This window comes from Peromyscus eremicus, chromosome 10, assembly GCF_949786415.1.
Source record: "Peromyscus eremicus chromosome 10, PerEre_H2_v1, whole genome shotgun sequence".
NCBI lineage: Eukaryota > Metazoa > Chordata > Mammalia > Rodentia > Cricetidae > Peromyscus > Peromyscus eremicus.
The window spans coordinates 85,766,351-85,786,493 of NC_081426.1; the positions used below are offsets into that span (position 1 = coordinate 85,766,351).

The 20,143-nt window shown below is 40.8% G+C and overlaps 1 protein-coding gene across 1 annotated transcript; it reads right to left on the reverse strand.

The window, feature by feature from the left end:
- Positions 1-8,735: 8,735 nt before the first annotated feature.
- On the reverse strand, positions 8,736-19,806 carry Naa11 (N-alpha-acetyltransferase 11, NatA catalytic subunit). Its single transcript, XM_059274705.1, has 2 exons — positions 19,018-19,806; positions 8,736-11,335 (listed from the first exon to the last, which is right to left on the reverse strand). Exons 1-2 carry the CDS (start codon positions 19,692-19,694, stop codon positions 11,296-11,298), a joined length of 717 nt encoding a protein of 238 aa, XP_059130688.1. The 5' UTR covers positions 19,695-19,806; the 3' UTR covers positions 8,736-11,295.
- Positions 19,807-20,143: the final 337 nt, after the last annotated feature.

Here is a 20,143-nt window from a genome sequence, read left to right on the forward strand (position 1 = left end):
GCAGCATATTTTGTTAGTTCATCAAGAAGCAGAGGAAGATTATGCTGTGATCAACTTCTGTCTGGCTGTAGTCAATGCTTCTCTGATTGGGCTCAATGATTGATTTAATAGGTCTACCCCAGAGCAGTTACTCATCCCTGATATTTGCCCAATGCAGACTCCATGTTATTTATGTAAACGATGTTTTATATGCCTTCTGTGCAGATAAATCCAAGCTGACAGAACTGGTTAAGGGATGAGCGTGCTCCCAATTGGGATTAGGGGCTCAGTATCTATCTTTATCAACTATCATGTTACTTCACTGTCAAATGGGGAGCTTTGTGGGATAAGGAGATGTGATTGGGAGCATCCATCCTCTGCTCTGAAGGTAGCCTCTTGACATTTCAGAAGGCTGTGCATCTGGGAAGACACTAGAACACAAAGAAAATGGTCTTGCGAGTGGATGACTTACCTCTACCAAATGAAAGCACTCCTAAATCATAGGAAAGTATTACACCAAGACCATTCAGATAGATTCAAACCTCAGAATATGTTCTTATGCCCAACACACTCTGTGTGAGGAGCTGTGGCAGCTGTGTTGTCCTTTGAACTCACAAAACACGAGTTTTGTATGTTCTTGTTCTTTCATTATTTTATTAGCGCCTAATGATTTTCAAATTTATAGAGTACTTTATGTGTGTGGTTATTAGAAGATCATAAGATTACATGTGATTTCTGTTTTTTAAAATGATGGAATGACAACTTATAAAGTTTCCTATTTCTCTCTCTCTCTCTCTCTCTCTCTCTCTCTCTCTCTCTCTCTCTTCTACTCTCTCTCTCTTCTACTCTCTCTCTCTCTTCTACTCTCTCTCTCTCTCTTTGTAAGAAAATGCTCAAAACCCAAGAAGAGCGGAGACGAGGCTAGTGGAAAGTTGCTTGTGGTAGACCTGGGACACACATGAAGCTGCGGTAAAGTAGGAAAGAAGTATATTGTTTTCCATGGCTTGGCCAAGAGAGAAAAAAGATAATTTTGTAAAAAAAAAATTCATTTTTACCTGCAACATGATTTAATATAATTTAGAGAGACTATTCTGTTTCACTGACATATTTATGACATACTCAATATAATAGCACTTTTAAACAGCGAAAGGTATCTACCATTTAATTGCAAATGTCCTGGTCAAGTTTCTGTATGTCCAAACAAATAACCACCATATTCTGGTTTAATAATGTCCTGCCCATGGAACCCCATGGACATGAAATTATGTATGGGAATCACTAAGATAATCATTTTGTGAAGGGAAACTATTGCTCTCTCATGTCCTACAGTTTTTAAAACAATCAAAATAGAAGGGGCAACCTTATTAATGTATGCTTGTGAAACAAGTGCAGTCATTTTCCCAGCTGAAGACTAAATTATTGTGCATTATAGTGTGCCTGTCTATGATAAGTAGATTATTATAGATCATTCTAAGAGGAGGTAGTGGAGACACTGCACTAACATTAGCTCCGCTGGTATTTGTAAGCTGTAAATTTTGTTAAATGATAGATACAAAGATGGAAGACAGATGGATAGAGGAGGAGACAAAATCTGATTCAGGATGAATTAGTGCTGCAGCCTATGCTTCAGGGCTCTCTTAGTACCACAGGCTAGCAAGCATCAACGTCCAGCATCCCCCACTCCCTCCCCCCGAAATGGTCCAATTTATATGAAAATTAAGATTACAAATTAAAGCCTGACTATCCTGGAGTTTTCCAGTTCATCAGCCATCCAATAAAAATGATGTCAAGCCTGTATGCATAATTCCCAGAAGATTACTTTGTCCTTACAGCTAAGCCCTGTCCCTGATATGAAAGATCTCTATCCACTTTTATTGAAATAAAGAACTAACATCATAATCCCAATATTGAGGTATAATCTTCATTATCTCCTGACCCTCTTGAGGGTCTCTCAATCTATATTACTTCAGATTTGGTTTATTTATAATCCTTATGTATTTACTTTTATTGAGATAGGATTAAAAACTTAAAAAAAAAGCTTCCAAAATCCTTATGATCTCATGATTGAGTTTCAATTCAGCAACAATCAACTAATGTGGTAGAATGAGTTTTTTTTTTATATAGTGGTTCTTATAGTTATATAGTTCAAGCTTGAAAAGGAATTAATTGGTCCCCCAAGCATCCCCATTTCATCACATGAATCATTTCCATTCCAACTTGTTATGTGAAATGATGCTATTATCTTTTTTTCCTATTTATTAAAAAAAAAAAAGATTTGGGGGAGGTGGTACTGATAATATGTGAAAAGACAAACAGACACAGAACCATCCAGAGTTACTTTCATCTCTTTCCTTATCGAGTTTTAATTCATACCTATAGTTAATTACTGGTAAACTACAACCCTCCAACTTCTCCTTACCCCAAGAACTTTAACGGCCTCTAGGTGTGCCTGGGGCTGTTAACTATCAAACTAGTCATTAATGCTGGTCAAGATGATTTCTTGGAGATTGTCACTTGCTTATTTCTTAACCATAGATAAAGCAGACTTTGCTGTGAGAATGAAATGGTACTTTAGCTATAGCTTTCTTATAACAGCATCAAGAAACACCCATCAAAACCACATTGCGCTGAGGTATTTTCAAGCCAGGCCACTTATCATTTTTGATGCAGTTCCATAGTGAACACTGAGAGTGCATTGCTCAGCATATCATGGGTAGGCACCAGGCTTTCTTATTTTAGTATCTAGAGAAACACATCTTAGAGCTTTGACGTGTTCTTCACTTGCATGCATCTCTTATTTTTACCTTTTTTTGTAAGGATATGTAGGGAAATATTTGGCTTTTGGCTTTGAAAATGTGGGCAGAACAGAAGTGCTTTCTTACTGCAGAAAATGCCAGGGCGGTGCTGTCTTTAAAATATGAATGACTGTTTGGCTGCAAAGAATGCTTGTTCTACTAATACTGATAAGGAATATTTGGAATAGTTTTTATTGGCTCCATTATTGGCTCTTGTGTTTTACCTCTGTACCTGCCTGTTGTCTGGGCACCCACAGTAACACACTTAAGAAGAGAGTAGGGAGGTAGAACTAGCCATGATCCCAGAATCATCTTTCAGCTCTCACTGACTCCCACATGTACAATCCTCTATTGTAATGATGAGCTTTATTAAAGCATTTACAACCCAGGGCATGGCTAAGCTAATACATTTGTACACTTTCTATTTTCTTATTTAACCTTCAGATCAATTCCTTATGGGACACTGCAATTATTACTAATGGATGTGGAAGTCAAGAGTCTAAAATTGTGAAAGATGTGAGAGAAAAAGGAAATCATAGAAGAAGTGGTTTCAGGGCTTCAGATGACATTGCTTGTATGGTACCCTGCTATATCATTGGCTCACAGATAGGAAAAGCCTTCTTCCTTTCCTTAGAGATCTCGCCCAAGCTGGCAAGACTATCTCTTGGCATCCCAGTTTAAATATTCCAGTAGGAGGGCTAATAATGACGTTGATAAAGTAGGCTTATCCTAACTAAGACTGGAGTGATTTAAGTATATTATATAGGTACCCCAAAATATTCATTGTAGGAGGAAGCCCAACAGTTACTAATAATTCAGCATGAATTTTTGAAAAATCTCTTATCTGTTATGATGTAGATCTAGTTGATAGATTAACTGATATATTTGTGTAGAAGAAGGGTAGATGGGAAAAGAAGGCAAAGAATATGGGATGTGGACTAATTTGAAGGGTATCTAGTCTCAGCCAGGGGTGGATATGGAAGCCAGTGCCGAGGGACAGAATGTTGGGTATCAGAGCTGAAGGAAGAATTCCCTTGTGCCTTTGCCTTAGCTCTGTCCTAAGACACAGACAGGAGATGGCATGTGCCATGCTAGGGGACAAGGTTTATAATTTACAAGGCTGTGACTTCTCAGGGAATAAACCTAAATTACCAGACAATTTTTAGAAGCTTTACATTTGGAAGTAAGCCAGTATTAAGCACTTCTGTCTTTCAAGATGGGAACCGCAGTGTTTTGGTGACAGTGACACAGTGTTTGATAATCCTAGCTATTCTGGCTTATCAAAATGCAAACATAAATGCAACCTTTCTCCCTTATTCAGAGTGCTCAATTACGTTTAAAGCTACTTCCTTTCATTGTGCACATAAAATTCCTTCCAATTAATATTTTAAAAGATCTAGCTGGGTGTGATGGTGTGTACCTGTAATTCTAGTGCTTGGGAGGTAGAGACAGAGGATTAGGAGTTCAAGGCCAGGTTAGAATACATGAGACTCTGTCTCAAAAAAACCAAAAAGTCTATGCTTTAATTAGGTGTGGATTAGGGACCACAACACAGGTTTTATAACCCATCTTTGGCCTTTTATCACCTGAAAATTTCCCCCATGCACGTGCGAGGTCAGAGGAAAATGTCTCAAAGACAATTATCTCCTCTCAGAGCAGGTTTCCAGGATCAAACTCAGGCTTCCAGGCTTTTGTAGCAAGCACTTTATTCACTAAGCTATCTTGTTAGCCCCTATATTTTATTTTAAAGCATTGTATTTCATTGGTTATTACTAATTTTTATTTTAAAACATTGCCTTTTTTTGTTATTATTGTGCACATGAGTTCAGGCACACATGTGCCACAAAGAATGTGTGGAGGTCTGTGGTGGTTTGAAAGAAAATGGTCCCCATTGGCCCATAGGGAGTGGCACTATTAAGAGGTGTGGCCTTGTTGAAGGAACTGTGTCACTGTTGGGGTGAGCTTTGAGATCTCATACGCTCAGCCATGCCTAGTGTGACAGTCACTTCTTGTTGGCCACAGATCAAGATGTAGAACTCTCAGCTCCTTCTCTAGCACCATTTCTGCCTGCACTCTGCCATGTCCCACTGTGACAATAATGGATTAAACCTCTGAAACTGTAAGCCACCTCCAATGAAATGTTTTCCTTTATAAGAGTTGTCATGGTCATGGTGTCTCTGCACAGCAATAGAAACCCTAAGACAAGGTCAGAGGACAACTTTCAGGAGTCGGTTCTGTTCCTTCCACCTTGAATTTCTGGGGTCAAAGTTGTCAGGATTGCATGGCAAGCAATTTTTACCCCAGAGGCAATTTTTTTATAGTCGGCATATCTATAAAGTGGGGTATATATAATTCTTTGCATTTCCCAAAATAGGTGCCTCAAGGTATAACTCAAAGTGCAACCCAGAGTGAATTGAGTTTAAACACTATGCAATACTATCATTCATTAACTGAATGCAGTTATAGACAAAGATGGTAAACCTGGGTACAAAAGCTGAATTCTTCAGCCCTAGACATTGAGTGTTCATAAAGCAACCTACTTCCTACCACCTCAACAGAAGAAAGAGAATAAAGTCAAAGAAATGTATGAAACATTGAAGACTATAGTAGAGCTTGTTGCTTTCAAAGGGTGTGCACAGGTACAAGTGATTTTAGGGAACTCAATTCTCTATCAAGTTCATTAGTACACCTTCCCAAATGATCTCCCTGAGAGACTTCAATGGTGCTGATTTCTTTTTCTTTTGAGACAGGGTCTCATATATCCCTTAAATTCTGTATGTAGGTAATGATGACCTTGATGTCTTGATCCTTCTGGCTCCACCTCTCAAGTGCTGGATTATAACCATGGCCATAATACATTCTCACTGTTCCCTTCACACTCAAAACTTGTGAATGGGAGAATAAGTACAATCTCATTAACAGGAACAATTTATTATATGAGCATTTACCAATACCAAGAGATGACAACTCTTGTCAAGGCATCTTCTCCTTGTAAAAGAACAATAGAGTCGATTTGTTCCAATTACAGGAACTCAATTCCTTTATAGTCCACCCCTTAACCACACACAAAGTTATTGTTCTAGTGATAAGTTCTATGAAACACTGATTTTCTCCCGCCTGCCCCCCCTGCCCCCCGCCCCCAGGTCACCAGAGAGAAAAAAGAAAATCATCATAGGTTTTATATACATTTAAGTTTGAGGCTAAAGAACCTCAATAGGAAAGCTATTAGCATGAATGTGTATGTGTCAATTGAAAAAATAACATGAAAACTCCTTAGACTGCTTCATTACAACAAAGCATGGAAGGCAAGATTTGTCTTTATCTCTGTTTTGTAAATGAGAAAACTGGTGTGCCAGAGGCTGTCCAGGTGGTAGGTAATAAGCCTACCTAAGATGAAAATTTACACCACTGGATGCTGACTAATTAACCACTGACTTCCCATGTTATTAAATCCTCTCTTATGAAAACTGCTCAACTTGTAAAGGTAAGTTCTTGTAATATTCAGTGGAGGGGATGATCCCATTCCAAAGGTGATATATATATATAAGTCTGGAAAGCAATATCTGTGTGGTTTATTAGTGACAGGTTTTTTGTGGGGACTTGAAAATGTAATTCCCACGTCCACATAAAGCAGAAGTTTTTAGATAGCCCTTCGAGTGCACCTCAAGGAAATGATCTATATCCTTTGAAATTCTGAAGAAGTATTCCTGCTGAAAGTATACAGAACCATGACAATGCACTTGGTCTGTTCACAGAATCTGGCCAGGTTCTGTGTCAATCAAAGTTCAAACACAGAACACCCAGATGGTGATGGATAAAAGGAGCTGGGGACAAGAGTGGAAAGGCATGCAGCAGTTCCAGACCAGCCAGATGTCTGGCTCCTGATAGGGCTGTGCAGAATTGGATTTTTCTTTGTTCTATAAACAAATTGGGGAAGTTTCAGTGTGACTTTCAAGCACTCCCTTCAGGCGTGTGCCATAGACAAGCAAGGCCGAGCTGGAGTTAGTGTTTGCTTGAGAAGTAAGGGTGGAGAGGGGGCAGAAAGTAGTGATGACAAACTCCTAGAAAGACATGGGACAATCACATCATGTAAACACGTGCAAGTGTATCTGTGTCTCAAATGCTCACCTATGGAAAATCTTGTAAAATTATTAGAGAACCACTTTAGGTTTACAGAAAAGAGCAAAAAGTAGATTCCTTAATCCCTCCTGCGTTTATAGTATACAAAGATTTATTGAATCAGTTGACTCCCCAGCCTCCTTTGAAATGTGTAAATGGAATTCTTATGGAAACCTCTCCTTTTAATTCATCTTTACACAGATATGATGCCTTGCACTAATCAGTGACTTTGAGACAGTGATGTGCAAAGCAACTGCCAGGAAAATGTTCACACCACCAGGTCCCGACTTCCCAAAACTGGACCAGAGCTAAGGAAAGGACGCCTTTTGAGAGGGTGCCTGTTTGACTCTGAAGCAATTGCGTGAATGGAAAAGCATAGGCTAGAAACTCTCCTTGAAAGGGGGAGGTGGTACTTAACAGTCTTTTCAAATTCCTGTAATAGGTTAGAATGAAAAACAATTTTAGTGTCTGGGCTAATTTACTGTCAGTGAACAGAACAATTAAAGTGAGAAATAAAGTGAAATCGTTAGGGCTATCAAGATATTTCTATGGCCAGCAACATGGCTTGACTGGTAAAGACACTTGTTCCTTCAGTCCCTGGGACCCACATGGTAGAAGGAAGAACCAGTTGCCACAAGTTGTCCCTGGACCTGCACATGGCACCATCATAGCACATGTGCCCACCCAAACAGAATAAATATTAAAAAAAAATTAAAGTGAAATCTTAAAGAAATCCCACAGACCAGGTTTCTAAAGATGTGTGGAAGAACTAATTCAGCAATGTGGAGAGTATGGATACTCTGAATGACTATGTATTGACATGGGTGTGGCCACGTGGGTAACAAATAAAGATGGCAAAGCCATCCTCTGGTCTGTTTACATCTGTTGATAGAAAAGGTCTGCCCACCATAGCCTTCTCCCTCAAGATATTTATGGCCTGAAGACTGCTCCTTTACAGGGACTGCTGTAGCCTTCTTTATTCTTTGCTCTTTGAGGGCCTGCACAAAATTTATGTGGACACACAAAATGGAGTTTGAGCTCTGCCACCCAGCTCCCAAATAAATCCACGAAGGCTTATCTTTCTTATGAATGCCCAGCCTTAGCTTGGCTTGTTTCTAGCCAGCTTTTCTTAACTTAAATTATCCATCTACCTTTTGCCTCTGGGCTTTTATCTTTATTTCTGTATACCTTTTTTTTACTTCTTACTCCATGGCTTGCTGTGTAGCTGGGTGGCTGGCCCCTGATGTCCTCCTCTCCTCCTTCTCTTGCTCCCCGATGTTCTCTTCCTAGATTTCTCCTCCTACTTATTCTCTCTGCCTGCCCAACCTGCCTATCCTTTCTCCTGCCTGGCTATTGCCTGTTCAGTTCTTAATTAGGCCAATCAGATGTTTTAGACAAGCAAAGTAATACAACTTCACAGAGTTCAACAAAGGCAGCACAGAAGATGCAACACATCTTTGCACCATTAAACAAATATTCCACGACATAAACAGATGTAACACATCTTAAAATAATATTCTACAACAGACTTCTCCTATTGTATTAGGTAAACCTGCCTCTTCAGTCCAGCTGTGTACCATCAGACCTGTCTCTTGTTCAGCATGCAGTAACCCCACCTCTCTGTACCTCTTTTCAACTCTATATAATAAACATGCTGAACTTCTGCTATACTGCAGCTTCTCCATCAGAGAGCCCAGACCACCCAATCCCAGCTTCTCAGTGCACCTGCATTTGTCTTTTCTTCATTCCCTTACCACCGAGTCAGGTCAAGTCCCTGGAAGCCATGTAAGCACATCAAAGCAATTCAATGATGTAATGTTGGTTATAATTAATTACTTCATACACCATATAAAAACATCTTTATTATATGTATTTTGATGTTTGGAACTTATTACTGAAATTACTTGGTCATCAACCTCTTGACACAGCATCACAAACAACATTTATGTGAATGAATATTTAGGAATGAGATTCTGACTTATTTAGAGTCCAATTCCAACTAATCTAACAAGTAGTTACAGATGTCTTAGACTGGTTAGAAGCTGAGTTTTATGACCTGTACTAGTCAACATTAGCATTACACAGAACTAATGAGAAAAATTCCTTTATTTCTTGATCCTTTCAAAGCTTACCAGCTTTGATTCAATTTCCAGTAGTACTCCATGTGTCTCATTCACCCTCATATTCCATTATTTTATTTCATATCATCATCTCTTACTTATTGCTCTTATCTCAAAGGGAAACCAAATTCTTAACCACGTAACTCACAGGCTTCATTCACAAGTTGATGCCACAACTAAACAAAACTTTACAACCTGGTGAGTAATACATTTGAACAATTTGCTGACAGGCAGGTCCACCCAATAGTTTCGGTAAAGCCACACATTAAGAAGGGATTTGAATCATTCTCTATAGCCAGCACAACTGTATTCATACCATGAACTATTCTACATCCTTGCTTTGGTCTCTCTAGGACCAGGCTTAAGTAAAAAGTAAGCAGTCTATTCAGAAAAAAAAAATCATAATTTGCTCTGTCGGAAAAGAATGATGCTGTTAGAAAAGCCGCGAGAGGCGCCCACCCCCGGAGTTGGGAGCAACCGCTGCTTCTGCTCAGTCAGCAGCACTCTTGTGGGATCACCCAGAACTTGTTAATTCACGCCCTAAACAATGTTAAATGCTGTTTACTCTTATTATCTAAACAGGCATAACCCAAACTAGGTAGGCTGCTGCACTGCTGGGTTTCTGTTGTCTCCTGGTAACAAAGGAAAGTGCCAATAGTTTTAGTCAGTGGCACTGCAAATGTCTGGAAGCCTTTCTTATTTCTCAATTGCTCCGATGATTAACATCAGGTTACTAGAGACTCAGTGTGGCTGGTGCTGGGCTGGAGAGAAATCACTCAGGTAAGCTGAAGCTACTCCTTCTGTTTCTCCATCTGCTGAGCTGTTAACACGAAGACACATTGACAAGGGCTCAAGGAAGACATGGAATGTTTCATCAGTAAGATTATGCTGCCCTAGAGACAGATGTTAGGAAGCGGTAATATTTAAAAATAAAGAGATAATCACATGCTTGAGGGGAAAGAAGTAAGGGCGAAAATTAAAAAGGAAAATGGAAAGACAGAGAGGACCATGTGGACACACAAAATGGAGTTGGAGCTCTGCCTCAGGCAGCCCTTCACCCTTAGACAGGCATCCTCCACACACTGAGGGAGATCTGTAAGAAGTACTTATCAGGGCTGATATGGATTACAGAGAACAGACTTATCTCTTGTCATCAGCTGGTTAATGTCAGGCTTAGATGTAAATCCATACACTCCAGTTTCATAAAAATCTAAACATAAACGGATATTTTGGTAATTAACATTCAGAGAACATGAAAACATTACTCAGTTCTAAACTGATCTACCTGTGACTTCTGCAGCGTCAAAGCCCTTTGCCTTCACTTGTATTTCCTAAGTCACTAAACAGGGACTACAACTGAAGGTTAGATATTTACAATTGACATGTGGTTGTCATAGATTAACAACACTGAACAGTTTTAAACAGCGGTCTCCTTTCTGTGACATTTTAACATTGTTTTGCACATAAAGGCAGAATCTGAACAGGAGCAACAGGAACCAGGTTGGGCTGAAGTCCCGAAGAGCTATTTGCCGCACTGCTTCTGTTTATCTATCTGTAAAACAGAGAGAATTAATAACGTCCACCTCACAGGGTTACCCACAGGATACTTGTTAGTAAATGCCGTAGCACTGCGTGTGCACTCTCCAACCTCAAGACTGGCAAGTGACATCATTACAAAGAAGGCAAACAAAGAGACAGAAAGCAACTGATGCGAGCAAGCAGATGACTGTCCAATTTAATTACTGCTTGTTCTTTTCTTAAAATCCATACATCTGCTCGTGTGCTGTAGTAGAGCTCTTCTTTATCACATTCTCCCACTGGGAAAGGGGGAAAAATACCCCTTGAAGGCAGAGGACAGGACACAGGGAGTTCCAGAGAAAGCGAGAGTAAACAAACAACTTGCACTAGAAGAGGAAGGGGGAATGAGGTCTAACTTGATGGTGCCAACTACCCCCTTAGTGATGTCTCTGTGATGCCAAGAGTTGTCCCCACTTTCTGTTGGGCATTTCTAGGAGACAACTGTGCCGCATGACCACAGGCCAAAGTAAGACCACTGCAAACAGTAAAATGGCAGCATGGTGAGAGGAGGCCAGGGATGCTCTGTCACAGCAGGCCTCAAGCTTCCTTGGCTCTTGCACAGCAGGCTCTTGTGCCGAGGTATTCCTTCATGATCACAGTAGCTTTATGTGGAAGGTCATGGAGAGTTGAAAATGAGAAGCCATTCAAGTCACTGTGAAGTAACCCCAGAGAAGACATTGCAGAGTAGACAGCTAAGCCAGGGTTCACAAGATAGATGTGGTTGAGACATGTAGACCAGCAATGCTGTTGAGAAAAGAGAGTATGTGAGCAGCGGACGACTCTGAAAGAGCTATGGAAGAATGTCAGTTTTCTTCCCAGATGTGGTCCCTGACAGGCTACCCATGCTCTAGTAGAGGATCCTATGCCCATGGACATATAAGCAGCACTAAGTTGTTTTTGTTTTTTTTTTTCACATGAAGTCAAGAGGGTAGGTGATGGTGGGGGACAGGAGAGTGGGATGTACTGATCAAAGTGCATTATACACTAAGAGTTCAACAGCAGATTGGTGAAGAAAACACTACTCTGTTTGCTCTACATGATCCCCATGGAAGTTAGCGGGAATCACAGAAGAGCATCAAGTTCCCACAGCCCTGAGGTTTTTCTGCTGCCCCTCCCCACACAGCAGGATCCATAGCATTTCCTAATAATGGCAGGCCAGTCTCCTCTAAGAAAGGGAGGCAGGGTGGACACACAAGGTGACCTGCCCTACAGAACATATTTCAGACCTAAAGCAACTGAGGTACTTCTGTCTTCTTCCCATCCTATTTTACTCAGAAGGATTTTCGATGCAGGGCATGAGGCACAAGCCTGGAATCTCAGCACTAGAGGGTTGAGCAGACAGAAAGCTCTGTTTCCAGGCCAGCCTAGAATATAGAGTGGAATACTATTTAAAAAACCAAACCACTTATAAGAGAAAGAAGAAAGGATTTAACACAGCAGAAATGAACGGGAAGCTTTAGTTCCTGGTTAATGAGAGGCAGTGTTCTGTTCTGTGAGTCATCTTTTCTTTACTGAGACTTGGACAAGAATCCAAAGTTAGGATTTTGAGTATTCCACATAAATAAAGCCTTGTTCATACAGTCAATGGATATCTGCTGAGTATCTACCAAGAATTAACAACATGTCTTAATATTTAAAAAGATAAATTTTTACATATTTTAAATCTTTAAAAAGATAAGACATATGCTTTATCCTTGATGAGGTTTGTGTGATCTGTAAATAGACTGAGTTAAAAAAAAACTAACAGTAGTAAACTATCAAAACTATAAAAAATGAATTATCTTTTTCCATCTACCATACATAGAAGTAGTCAAATAGGTTATTCTTGTGCACAGAGCAGTTATAAAGGATTCTTTTGTTATAAAAAATCATCATTACAGAAAAGTCTATTTCTAGAATGACAAAGAATCAAGTAGGAAGCAATATTATGCAAAGTCTGATGTTTAAAATTTATATTTGGGGTTTGGAGAGATGGCTCAGTGGTTAAGAGTGCATATTGTTCTTTCAGAGGCCCCGAGTTTGGTTCCCAGCACCATCCCAGGTGGCTGACAATCACTTGTAATTCTACCTCCAGGGGCACCCTATGCCTCTGGCTTCCACGGGCACCTGCCCTCAACCACATACAGACATACATGTGATTAAAAACAATCAAAATACATTTTTATAAAAAGAAGTATACTTGGTCTACTAGAAGAGGAACAAGATGTGAAGGAATAGATTACAAACACTAGCATTACCTTGCTCAGTTTTTAATGAACATCGTTAGCATAGGTGCTGTGGGATAATGCTGTTGTACACTGGTTAAATAAAACACTGATTGGCCAATAACCAGGCAGGAAGTATAGGTGGGGCGAGCAGACTAAAGGAATGCTGGGATGAGGAATAGGCTGAGTCAGCAGACGTCAGCCCGCCATCCAAGGAGCAGCATGTAACGGCACACAGGTAAAGCCATGGAAAACGTGGCAACATATAGATTAACAAAAATGGGCTGAGTTTAAGTGTAAGAGCTAGTTAGTAGTTAGCCTATGCTAATGGCCAAACAGTTTTAATTAATATAAGCCTCTGTGTGTTTACTTGGGTCTGAGTGGCTGGGGACCAGGCGGGACACAGAAAAACTTAGATACACACAGGTATACAAAACTATATAAAACAAAGATTTTATGGCTGTTTTAGTTATCTCAGCAAATATTGCTTGACAATTTTAAGAAACTAATGTGGAAAAGTCAAGTAACACTGTAATAAATGCTCTAAAGCATTTTTTGTATCAGGGTACAGATACTTTTCATGAAGATTTTCTTCAAAAGATGTATTGCATCCCTTGATTTATTAAGTTCAAATTTTTATATTACCAGGCATTCTTTTATTTTTATGACTTCATTTTTAGTTATGTATATTTCTGTATATACATGTGAGTGCAGATGCCCTTGGAGACCACAGGAGGGTGTTAGATGCCCTGGGACTGAAGTTATAGATTGTGCTGGGAACCAAACTCAGGTCCTCTGCAAGAGGACTGCATGTTCTTAACTGCTAAGTCAGTCTGCAGCCCTACATCACTAGGCTTTCTGAACAGTAGGCCATGAAAAGGAACCTGCAGCATGAATTGTTAACAAGACCTTAGGAACATAGAAGTGAATGCTATGGTTTTATAATAAAAAGATGTCCATGACATTCTGGAGATATTCATTGATAAAATGGCACTGTAGAATATTTTTAGAAATACTTACACTGACTTTTTTAAAACAATTGTCACATTCTTTTCTTATCTTGTTCATCACTAAATATATTTGGCTTTAAATACTAGTGCATGGGGAGTACACAGTGATGTAGAAGAAAACCCGTTTCTGCTTTTATGTGTTACCTCTGACAAAGTCAGTGTTTCAGCCAGCCTGTGTATATCACACATTGATTGAAAGGTGACACTGTTAGAGATTATAAATAATTCAACAAACAGACTATCTGACTAGCTCTTCCCAACAGTATTTCATCTCCTCTCAGTGTTCTTTATGGTCCTAGTGTGCAGTTGCATTTGAAATCTATAGTTCTTGGCATATCTGGGCTAAGGTTATAGTAGGAACTTACCGACCCTGTCAGTCTCCTTAACTTTCTCCCACATTTCATTATATCATTCCAGTTATAATTAGTTGTCTGGTAGAATTAAGAACAGTCTATTTCAGTGAATGCTCATGTGAACATTTAACAACTTTGTGTTAGAATGACAGCTTCACGACAGAAAGAATAAACTAGAAAAGCAAAAGTCACCGGAGGAACCTCAGTTCACTCAACAATGCCAGCTCAACTGAAAATGCTGAGACTTCGTGATTTTCCCTTTTTGTTATTAAGCATCAGGCACATTCTTCTTGCCAGAATACAAGCCACAGTTTGATGGCATTCCTGCCTCAACCAGTATGTTTTGAACTGACCTGTCTTCATTGCTATGGCTCCCTAGAAACACTGCTGCTGCTGAGCATGGATTCAGCTGAGTGCTTTGATGTTGAGCTTGTCAGTGAAAGCTATTTTAGTCCTCAACTGCATCTCTCATCCAAGACTGCAAACTGTTGCTGCTCAGACACAACGTTCACCATTTGATTACTGTGAAGGAAGGGAGCTGAACAGTTACTATTAGCCTCTACTGGCAAAATCTACAGTATGAGTTGTACTTAGCAGGACTGGAACCATCTTATTTCATCTTCACATTTGGGGAACCTGAGTAGCTAAGTCTGCCCCATCTTCCCCCGCCCCCACCTCCCGCCCATTCTTCCCTCATGAACTGAAGGATGCACTGCTTTCTGCAATGTGATGGACCTGTAAAATGGAGTATTCTTCCTGCTGACCTTATAGGGATAGCATGACTGAAGGAGACACTCAGGAACAGTCCTGAGAACAGCTGTAGCAGCACAATAAGAGCTACAGGAAAAGCAGTAATTTTTATTACTATTTTTAGGCTGAAGATACCCAGTCCCAATTCACCAACTGTCCTACTCACATGAAAATGAAAATAAGAAAAAATGAAAAATCACTCTATGGCATTTTCTGTATGTGTCTCAACTCTAGCTTCATAGGAGAGAGTATCACAATACAACAGTGTAGTATGCTTTCACAATATAACCTTATTTCTCCCATGTTCTTTGTTGCTTCACCATTGCCTTTTCCCATTTAGGCAAGTAAAACTATGAGCTGGTGACAGTTGAAAGGGACACAGTAAGACTTCTGGTAGCATGGGGGAATATCAGAGTAGAGGGCTCATCTCTTTCAGAGTTGAAAGAGACAATGGCAGAAGGTGGTAGAATCCCATTGTTAACTTGCCCAAGTTTGTATAAAAGCAGAATAAATATGCTATATATTTATGTAAAAACCCTAGGTGGACTCCCAGAAACCCCTGTGGCATGTCTTGAAGGGGAGCATAGGGATCCCCTGTTCCTGGCTGGGCATGAAGCAGCTTCCCACATCCACAGCATAACTAGGATGTTTCCTGTTGTGGAAGGAACATTGTTCTTTGCCAGAATACCTTCTTTTCTTTCCTAGGGCAAGCTAAACCACATTTCTTTATCTCCTGTGCCATTACCTGGAAAACTGGTCCTGAGTTTTAAAGCCTGTATATTTACCTTCTTCCTTTCTCCACTATCGAAATGTGCATGAACTGGTGGAAGACATTATTCTAGAAAATGGGAGTCAGTGAGCAAGGAACTGAAATTTTGTATTTGTTTCTATTGTGAATGTATGTAGGAGTACTTGCTATACTTAGGGCTTTGTCACAATAAAATCATAGTAAGTTCACATCATATTATAGTTATTTTAGGCATCTCAAATTCATTTATACTAGAATCAAACCTGCTTAAAGATAACTAATCAATACACATACTGCTAGACTTTTATTTCTTATGCTACTGAAGCATAAATATTGTTACACACATTTAAAAACCTTTACAATCCTATTCAATATTTTTTTTTCTTATAATCCATATGACAATGATGCCTTCAGGAATTTTTTTTTCTTCCCCTATGAGGTCCTTAAGCTTTACCAGGTTGCCAAGGGGCTACAGAGACCTGTTGTAGGTGGACCCTAGAGTGATTTATGTGGAGCAAAGCCTTTCCCTCTCTACCTAGTCTTTACCACCCTGAGGATCCATACTGCTTTATGATGAAGAAAGACTATAATTTGTGAGCCACTCAGTCAGGGGCACTTTTATTTAACAGTTCAGTTACTTTATGCAGAGTACTATATCCTAACTACTGAAGTGACCCCAACAAGATCCACAGTGGCCTCTGGTTGGATATGACTCAAAACTGAAGACTGAGGAGCAAGCACTAGATGGGGTCATAGGAATGTCTCAGAACCAAAATTAGGTAAATAGCATCAAATTCAAGGGCAGCCTGGGCTGACCATGCCAAAAGAAAGACAGGAAGGGAGGGAGGGAAGGAGGGAGGGAGAGATGGAGGGAGGGAGGTCAAGGAAGGAAGGGAAGAAGGGAAAACATCAACCTGTAAGGAAGAGGAAGTTGACTAAAGGAACCTAAGATTCAACTATGTGGCATAAGCAGATAGTTCAACTGTAACTGTATTTGTACAACAAGAGTTATAACTGCCATGTAAGAAGGAATCTTCTTTGGTATTTTTCTCTTCATCTAAGATGAGCAGATGTTTTTATTTACTTTATTTCTCAGATCCTAAGGGCTTTTGAATTTACTATACTTCATACGTAGAGTTTTAAAACACTCTTATTAGCTCTGTTCTCAAGTAATTTAACACTGAAGAGAAGCAAATTAACAGAGATGTGATCAATATTGCCTATGTCCTTCCATAGATTTTTAAAGAAATAATTACAAAAAATCTCTTTAGATTAAATAAAATCTTCAGTGATAAAAACTCCTTTGTGTTTGATGTTACCTTTCTTCTTATTTTATAAACACAGTACTGTGTCTAGAACCCAGGGCCTTGTGCACATTAGGCAGTGAAGGTCTGTCACTGGCCAGATGGTTTGAGACAGGTAGAATCTGATGACATAGCTCTGAAGGCATTACGTTTTGCCCAGTTTTACTGCTCCCTTTACATTCTTCTGCTGCCTTGATCTTGGATCAGATGAATCCCACTGAAACTTTAAAACTGTCCTTAGCACATAGACCCTAGAATTATATGACACAATTCTTCCTGGAAGAAATACTGTGGTATTTTATTATTACAACTGAGCCTGTCCCTAAATTAGTAGCTTTTAAAAAGTACTTGTTGGTGTTGGTGTTGGTGTGTGTGTAAAAAGTACTTGTTGGTGTTGGTGTTGGTGTGTGTGTGTGTGTGTGTGTGTGTGTGTGTGTGTGTGTGTGTGTATTTATAGGCACATGTATAGAAGTCAGAGGACAACTTTTGGGAATTGGTTCTCTTCTACCGTACGGGTCCCAGGGATTGAAATTAAATTCACCAGGGCTTGGCTGCAAGTACCTTTAACCTCTGGGCCAGCTCCGCTCTTTTTTTTTTAAATTTCTTAAAATAATAATAATATCTCACTAGCCCAGGATGGCCTCAAACTCAAGATCCTCCTACCTCTCCCAAACTGGGATTACAGCCATGTGTTACTATGTGTGGCATTATCGGCATCTTAGAATGTTTTAGCAAGTATAATACTTTGTTCTAAGTTTTTGTGTGAATTTTCACAAATCCAAGAGTGGAAAAAAAAAAAACCAGCATAAGGAATCCACAAGTACATATCTCACTTTCAACAACTATTACATGCTGCCATTCTTATTTTATTCTTAGTTCCCCCCCCCCCCCCCCCGTTTCAGTCCTTAAAATCAAACCCAGGCCATTCACAGGCACATACTCCCACCCCACCCCACCCCACCCTTGCCCCTTTTAGGCTATTCTGATTTGATTTCTCCATTAGGACTGTTTTTTTTTCCCCTTTATTTTTTGCTGATGTATTTTTAAAACCAATTCTAGGCATTGCATTAGTTAATTTGACTAAAAAATATTTTTGTAGGATAATTACTTTACTTCACATTTAGCACACTTATTGGAAGAGAGTCCATGTTTGAATTTTGCCTGGGTGTCTACAAATGTCTCGTTGGTTTGTTTGAACGAGGATCACAAAAGTCCTCCTAGTGGTTATTTGGTTGCTATTATCTTCAGGTTAATAAAGAATTCTTTTGTTGTTGGTTTGTTTTGGTGGTGGTAATGGAACTGCTAGGCAGGAGCAGTACTGCTGAGCTACAGGCCCAGCTGCCCATCTCTCTCCCTCTTTAAAATGCCACTTATTTGCTGAAGAAGCCAGGACATTCTTTTGTCAAAATTCCTTCATTCTCATTCTGGATTTTACTGACTGCATTGTTTACTGTTCAACATGTCCCTCTATTGTCTATAAAGACACTCGTGGGATCTAAAAGAGAAATCTAATTTTCTTTTAGCAAGAATATGGATGGCATAGGTGACAATATGGGTACCTTCACTGCATTCAAGAAAAAAAAGTAATGTTGGTATGAGAATAATGGCTGACTTTGTATGTTCTAGGTCTGACCTATCATTACAAAGTGTTGGAAAGTTTCCCCTTTTAACTATTAATGACCATCGGCTCTAGAGTTACTACTTTATCAAGAGCTGTAAAATGGTGATTTTCGAATTTCATCACTCCAAATTATTAACTGGAATTCTCAGAAGATAAAATTCCTTGCATAAAGTACAAGGTTACCCAGAAACACAACTCATACCAAAGGGCAGGATGAATGCCCCCTTTGTCTGAATTTAACATACGTTCAGCATGTGAGTTCTTGTGCATTGCTTGTTTCGAACAGGGAGTCCTGAATCTTTGCTGTCAAAGTTGGTAGGGAGTGGTCACCAAGAAACCTAGCAAAAGTACAACAGGGTGGGACAGGTTGGGACGGGGTAGGACAAGATACGACGCAAAGGGGTACAGAGGGGGGGCCCGCCAGGGAAGAGAATACCTTGGGCAAGGCTCTAAGGAGGTAGAATCCAAGCCCTCTGAGTTGTCCTGGACGTCAGAGCTGTCACCGCCCTTGTCTTCCCCTGCAGGGTTCTCCAGCTGACACGCCTCTTCGGCACCAGGAAGTGTGCTGCCCTGGGCCTCCTGGTTCTCCCCGGAGCCCAGAACCACATATCTGCCCTTCTTCAGCACCAGCTGCCGTCTCAGCTCATCCGCCATCTGGGAGAGATCGCGCTTCATGGCGTAAGCATCTTCCCCGTCGGCATAGTACTTGGGTTCCACCTCACTAACCTGGAAGTGGAGGGTGTTGGAGTAGAGGTGCAGGGCCGCCCTGTTGCTCTTCCTGACGTGCAGGGACACGTACTTGGCGCCGAAATTCTCGATCATGGCCCGTGAGGCCTGGTCCATCAGCTTCTGCGCCAGCCCGAGGCGCCGGTGCGAGCGCTTCACGGCCAGCGAGGTGATGTGTCCGTGGGGGACGTCATCGGGGTCCTCCTCCATCTTAGCCAGGACATAGCCCACGATCTTGCCGTCCTCGTCCTCGGCGATGTAGGAGAGCTGGGGCCACGAGAGGCCGTGGTAGAAGTAGTACTTCATCTGGTAGTTCTCCGGCAGGCAGAGCAGGTTGCAGTGCTGCATGTTCATGAGGTCGTCGGGCCGGGCATTGCGGATGTTCATCCTGGCGGCCCGGCCCAGGAGGCCCACACCACGCCGGTTGCCTCGGGAATTGACTTCAGCAGGCCCAGCCGCGCGGCAAGGGTGCTGGAGACCGGTGGCGGGAAGGCAGGAAGGCCGGAAGGCGGAAGGGGTGGGGCTAAGCGAGCTTCCGGAAGCCCGCAGGCCCAGCCAATGAGGCTTCCGGGGTGACAAGCCTGCACCTGCGCACACTGGGGAGGGGGCGGAGCGAGAGGAGTTCGCTGAGTCCTGCTCTGTTTAAAAAGTAAGTGTGGCCCATTGCTTCCTGTATCTTGTATTTGTTTCAATTTTAACTTAAGTTTTTTTATCCTTTTAAATTTACTTATTCTCTCGCTGTATGTGTGTAACATATATGTAAATGTATGTGTGTGTACCATAGTGCATGTAGAGGTCAGAAGGCAACCTGTAGGAGTCTCACTTTCCAAGACGTG